At 47.0% G+C, this 6,776-nt stretch overlaps 1 protein-coding gene across 1 annotated transcript in view; it reads left to right on the top strand.

The window, feature by feature from the left end:
* IFT140 (intraflagellar transport 140) overlaps window positions 1-4,291 on the top strand; it is an 82,344-nt gene extending 78,053 nt beyond the window's left edge. Inside the window, exons 25-29 of the mRNA XM_010005046.1 lie at window positions 1,314-1,520; window positions 1,737-1,949; window positions 2,033-2,199; window positions 2,530-2,671; window positions 4,088-4,291. Of these exons, the coding sequence (XP_010003348.1) occupies window positions 1,314-1,520; window positions 1,737-1,949; window positions 2,033-2,199; window positions 2,530-2,671; window positions 4,088-4,291 (933 nt within the window). The remainder of the gene's footprint in view (window positions 1-1,313; window positions 1,521-1,736; window positions 1,950-2,032; window positions 2,200-2,529; window positions 2,672-4,087) is intronic.
* Window positions 4,292-6,776: the final 2,485 nt, after the last annotated feature.

Here is a 6,776-nt window from a genome sequence, read left to right as displayed (position 1 = left end):
CCTCGTTGCCCTTCTCTGCCCCCTCTCCAGCACTTCCATGTCCTTCCTATCCTGTGGTGCCCAAACCTGGCCCCAGTGGTCGCGGTGCAGCCTCACCAAGGCTGAGTAGAGGAGCAGGATCAGCCCCCTGGTCCGGCTGGTCACACTGTTCCCGATGCAGGCCAGGATGCTGGTGGCCTTCTTGGCCACCTGGGCACACTGCTGGCTCAGCTGGTTCAGCTGCTGCCAACCAGCACCCCCAGGTCCCTCTTTGCTGGGCAGCTCCAGCCGCTCCTCCCCAAGCTCATGGAGTGGTCACCAGCTGGCTTAACTCTAAAAGTGAATTCCTGACTTTTTGTCTTATTTCTGGCTTAAAACCTGCAGATTTCACACTCTTGAAATTTCACATTCCTACTCTCTAAGCCAACGTATTTGGAGACTGGGAAATGATAACCTCATCAACACACCCAATGCTGTCTCTCTTGTCATGCCACCAATGTAGTCAAGGTGCTTCAGTTCACATCTAAATGCTTACACATTTCTGCCTGGTCCTCACCATTGTGATGGCAACTCCACTCAGCAAACACTGGGTACCAAAGCAGTCCCAGATCCATCTCTAAGCCAACGTATTTGGAGACTGGGAAATGATAACCTCATCAACACACCCAATGCTGTCTCTCTTGTCATGCCACCAATGTAGTCAAGGTGCTTCAGTTCACATCTAAATGCTTACACATTTCTGCCTGGTCCTCACCATTGTGATGGCAACTCCACTCAGCAAACACTGGGTACCAAAGCAGTCCCAGATCCATTTCTCTTTAATGAGTTCCCATGTCTTTTGGCCATGTGTTGCAAGGGCATAAGTAGCCCTTTACTGGCCTAAAAGCTATTGTTATCTTTTACTCACTATCTGTTTCTATATGGGAAGTAGCAAAATATTTAATAAAATCTTTCAAATGCTCGTATTTATTTTATTTGTATTTGCTGAAAACCTTAATACAATCAATCACGACTAATAAATCTGATGTCTCTGAGAATGTCATATGAAAAGAGATGAAATGGGTGACTTTTCAGTGCCACACTAGTGTCCTCTGGGAAAACAGGTAAGAAACTGGTCTTCATGGATGAACAAATGGGTTCTGAGCCAATGAAGTGGGACAGTGCGTACTTGAACAGGGGGTGATGTTGGGATGCTAAACTACATGACAGTGTTGTAGATAAAACATATACCACTGGCAGCATTTGTGCCCCATAGAGCCTGGTTCTGCAGGTGACACCACATGAAGCGTCACTGTAAAGTTTGCAAATCCTCATTGCTTTCTCACTTCCATTAGTACCATGAAGCTCTGCAACTTTGCCTGAAGCAGAACCTGACCATCACAGAAGAGATGGCTGAGAAAATGACCGTCTCCAAGGACTCCAAGGACCTCTCTGAGGAGGCCCGGAAAGAGCTATTGGAGCAAATTGCTGACTGCTGCATGAGACAAGGCAACTACCACATGGCGACCAAGAAATACACACAAGCAGGAAACAAGTTCAAGGTCAGTCTAGATAGGTAGGAAAAAAAGCTGAAGAGGCTGATCCCATTACTTTTCTAAGAGATCTCAAAGTAAGGGTGTTCTTGGAACAGTAGGCTGTTCCAAGACTTCATACAGCAGAGTATCCAGATGACGCTTCCTAGCATAGCTGGTGGTTTTGCATTCACAATGGTATTCCCGCCCCCCCCCTTCCTCCCCGTGCCCCCTTTCCATTGCTAGGCCATGAGGGCACTGCTGAAATCTGGAGATACCGAGAAGATCATCTTCTTTGCGGGAGTTTCCAGGCAGAGAGAGATTTACATCATGGCAGCCAACTATCTACAGTCCCTGGATTGGTGTAAGGACCCCGAGATTATGAAGAACATAATTCTCTTCTACACTAAAGGAAGGGCCCTTGACCTGTTGGCAGGTTTCTATGATGCATGTGCTCAGGTACATCCCTCTGCTGTGATTCCTAAGGCTGTTTGGTTTGTTACCTCTGGAGCAAGACATGAATCTCCTTTCTCCTCTTGCAGGTAGAAATTGATGAATATCAAAACTATGAGAAGGCACTAGGAGCGCTAACTGAAGCATATAAGTGCCTTTCAAAAGCAAAGACTAAAAGCCCCCTGGAGCAGGAAAGCAAACTAGCACATTTGCAAAGCAAACTGACCCTGATCAAGCGATTCATCACTGCCCAGAGGTGAGCTGGAGTGCTCAGGGCATGTGAACTCACCTCAGAAATACTGTAAAAGAAGAAAAGCTTTATTAGTATGTATGGTTTGATAATTTGCAGTCTCATTTCTCAAAGCTGCTGTTATATTCTGCTGGTAGGGAAACCATTATATGATGTTTTAAAAGTGCTGCTGACACTAAAGATGAAAAGGTAACCTGGAATATAAGCGACTTGACCAGGGAAAGCTCTGTCAGAAGAGTGATCATAGGACAGAGTAAAATGTTCTTCCTTGGGCTTCACATGACTAGCGGCACACTCCCCCAGCCTGTTCACAGTTTCCTCTTGCTCTTTTACTAGAGTTTACTCTGAAGATCCCAAAGAAGCAGTCAGACAGTGTGAACTTCTCCTGGCTGAACCAGATCTTGACAATGCCATCCGTCACGGTGACATCTTGGGCTTCCTGGTGGAACATTACGTCCGAGTAGAGGAATTCCATCTGGTAATTAATTTTTCCAATCTACAGAGCCTGTATATTACAAACACCAATGCAGTGTGGTATAGCGTGATTCTTTTGTACAGGATGACATTCCATAGTAGAGACTTCCTTACAGGAGCTAAACTTCTCAGGGGGGTGTGGTAGACCTCAGGAACTACAGCCATATTTACATATTTTTCATTTCATGGGGCTAAAGAGAAAAATAAAGCTCATGGGAGAATAGAGCATAAATAGTGGTGGATTCTTAAACATTCCCAGTTATTAGCCAAGACCAGAAGAGTCTGGGTGTGTGTCTCAGCAAACACACTGTACTTAATTTGCCATCTGACCAAGAAGCAGAGAAATGTGTAACATGGCAGTAATTTGAGGAGCTGGTGACTCCTACTTTCAGGGCAGAAGTCCCACAAGCCCACAGCAGGGTTTGGACCTGCGCTGGTACAAAGTGTAGGATGCTGAGCACGAGGCTCTCCAGCCCTGCTGATTGACTCTGATTTTACGGTGGTACTTCAGCCTGTGGGACAATGTAAAACCAGCCTTTGAGACCCCTTTTTTAAAAAACTGAACAAGCTAGAACTGACACAAGGCACCTTGAAAGGTCATCAAGGGTGAGATACTTAATGCCTTCTTTAGCCATAGGACAAAGTGGTTCCTGGTGTACCCAGCCCCCTGAGCTGGAAGACAGGGATGGGGAGCAGAACCGAGCCCCCATAATCCAAGGGGAAATGACGGCAACCTGCTGCACCACTTAGACACACACAGGTCTGCGGGGCTGTGTGGCATCCACCCAGGAGGACTAAGGGAGCTGGCAGAAGTGCTGACCAAGCCTCTCTCCATCATGTACCAGCAGTCCTGGGTAATGGGAGGTCCCAGCTGACTAGAGATTGGGAAATGTGACCTCCATTTACAAGATGGGCCAGAGGGAGGATCTGGGAAACTACAGGCCTGTGAGCCTGACCTTGGTGCCAGTGAAGGTTATAGAGGGGGGGGGGAATGGTGAGTCTCTTCTCCCAAGAAACAAATGATAGAACAAGAGGAAATGGGCTCAGGTTGCATCAGGGCAGGTTTTGATTGGATATTAGAAAAAACGTCTTCACTGAAATGGTAATTAACACTGAAATAGGCTGCCCAGGGAGGTGCTGGAGTCCCCATCCCTGGAAGGATTTCAAAACCATGTAGACATCGTGCTGGGGGACATGAGTTAGTGGTGGCCTTGGCAGTGCTGGGTGAATGGTTAGACCCAATGATCCAAAACGAAAATAATTCTGTGATCCTGTGTTAGCAAAGGCTACAACTCCCGGCTGTGTTGGCACCTTTCAACACTGAGCTCGTGTCAAGAGCTCAGCCACACGTGTTGGACACATTTCACTGTTTTGCTGGAACAGCACAAGCCCCACAAGTGATCTCTGTGCTCTGCTTTAGGCTTACCGCTGTCTAGAAGAGATGCAGAAGAAGATTCCACCCATGAACCTGAACTACTACGTGCCTCAGCAGACCCTTGAGGCAGTTCACCGAGGAGTTGGCCTTCCTGTGAGCAGAACCCTGGCTCCAGAGCAAATTCATCACAGCAGGATGGAGACCAAGGAGGTAGAAGAAGAAATGGCTGATGAAGTGGAGGACCCTTGACAACTTACAATTCCCAAACACAAAGCTATATGATGTTTTAAAAGTGCTGCTGACACTAAAGATGAAAAGGTAACCTGGAATATAAGCGACTTGACCAGGGAAAGCTCTGTCAGAAGAGTGATCATAGGACACAGAGTAAAATGTTCTTCCTTGGGCTTCACATGACTAGCGGCACACTCCCCCAGCCTGTTCACAGTTTCCTCTTGCTCTTTTACTAGAGTTTACTCTGAAGATCCCAAAGAAGCAGTCAGACAGTGTGAACTTCTCCTGGCTGAACCAGATCTTGACAATGCCATCCGTCACGGTGACATCTTGGGCTTCCTGGTGGAACATTACGTCCGAGTAGAGGAATTCCATCTGGTAATTAATTTTTCCAATCTACAGAGCCTGTATATTACAAACACCAATGCAGTGTGGTATAGCGTGATTCTTTTGTACAGGATGACATTCCATAGTAGAGACTTCCTTACAGGAGCTAAACTTCTCAGGGGGGTGTGGTAGACCTCAGGAACTACAGCCATATTTACATATTTTTCATTTCATGGGGCTAAAGAGAAAAATAAAGCTCATGGGAGAATAGAGCATAAATAGTGGTGGATTCTTAAACATTCCCAGTTATTAGCCAAGACCAGAAGAGTCTGGGTGTGTGTCTCAGCAAACACACTGTACTTAATTTGCCATCTGACCAAGAAGCAGAGAAATGTGTAACATGGCAGTAATTTGAGGAGCTGGTGACTCCTACTTTCAGGGCAGAAGTCCCACAAGCCCACAGCAGGGTTTGGACCTGCGCTGGTACAAAGTGTAGGATGCTGAGCACGAGGCTCTCCAGCCCTGCTGATTGACTCTGATTTTACGGTGGTACTTCAGCCTGTGGGACAATGTAAAACCAGCCTTTGAGACCCCTTTTTTAAAAAACTGAACAAGCTAGAACTGACACAAGGCACCTTGAAAGGTCATCAAGGGTGAGATACTTAATGCCTTCTTTAGCCATAGGACAAAGTGGTTCCTGGTGTACCCAGCCCCCTGAGCTGGAAGACAGGGATGGGGAGCAGAACCGAGCCCCCATAATCCAAGGGGAAATGACGGCAACCTGCTGCACCACTTAGACACACACAGGTCTGCGGGGCTGTGTGGCATCCACCCAGGAGGACTAAGGGAGCTGGCAGAAGTGCTGACCAAGCCTCTCTCCATCATATACCAGCAGTCCTGGGTAATGGGAGGTCCCAGCTGACTAGAGATTGGGAAATGTGACCTCCATTTACAAGAAGGGCCAGAGGGAGGATCTGGGAAACTACAGGCCTGTGAGCCTGACCTTGGTGCCAGTGAAGGTTATAGAGGGGGGGGGGAATGGTGAGTCTCTTCTCCCAAGAAACAAATGATAGAACAAGAGGAAATGGGCTCAGGTTGCATCAGGGCAGGTTTTGATTGGATATTAGAAAAAACGTCTTCACTGAAATGGTAATTAACACTGAAATAGGCTGCCCAGGGAGGTGCTGGAGTCCCCATCCCTGGAAGGATTTCAAAACCATGTAGACATCGTGCTGGGGGACATGAGTTAGTGGTGGCCTTGGCAGTGCTGGGTGAATGGTTAGACCCAATGATCCAAAACGAAAATAATTCTGTGATCCTGTGTTAGCAAAGGCTACAACTCCCGGCTGTGTTGGCACCTTTCAACACTGAGCTCGTGTCAAGAGCTCAGCCACACGTGTTGGACACATTTCACTGTTTTGCTGGAACAGCACAAGCCCCACAAGTGATCTCTGTGCTCTGCTTTAGGCTTACCGCTGTCTAGAAGAGATGCAGAAGAAGATTCCACCCATGAACCTGAACTACTACGTGCCTCAGCAGACCCTTGAGGCAGTTCACCGAGGAGTTGGCCTTCCTGTGAGCAGAACCCTGGCTCCAGAGCAAATTCATCACAGCAGGATGGAGACCAAGGAGGTAGAAGAAGAAATGGCTGATGAAGTGGAGGACCCTTGACAACTTACAATTCCCAAACACAAAGCTGACTTTACTACTAGGTCACTTACTCTGTCCTTGTTAGGGGGATTTCTCAAACACTACATACAAAGATTCAGTGTATATCCTGTAATGAAGCTGGTTAATAAAGTTGAGGGGGGAAAAAAAACAACAAGGGTGTATTTTAACATCAGGCTTTCTTCCACGTACAGAAAAGAACTGAATAACTGAGGTGGAAACTCCTAAGTTGGCAAAATTTTCAAATACAACTTTGATCTACTGAGGTGCTGATTTGTCCTCTAGAAGTCAGAACTTTTGAAAACAATCTCTGTCCCAGTTGGGTAGCAGCTTGGCTAAAAGTCAGACTATTCCCCTACTGCAGAATCAAGGGAGACTTTTCCCAACCCAAAGCTTCTGTATTTGAATGCATCACAGCATGGTGGATCACAGAGCTGCCAGTTACAGCAATTGGGACTAAACCTCTGAATCACAGAAGGGATGGGGCTGGCAGGGCCCTCATTCCTGC

The sequence above is a fragment of the Chaetura pelagica genome, unplaced genomic scaffold, assembly GCF_000747805.2.
Source record: "Chaetura pelagica isolate M959 unplaced genomic scaffold, ChaPel_1.0 scaffold309, whole genome shotgun sequence".
Classification (NCBI taxonomy): Eukaryota; Metazoa; Chordata; class Aves; order Apodiformes; family Apodidae; genus Chaetura; species Chaetura pelagica.
The sequence above is the reverse complement of the archived record's forward strand: the minus strand, read 5'-3'. Positions and strand labels throughout refer to the sequence as shown.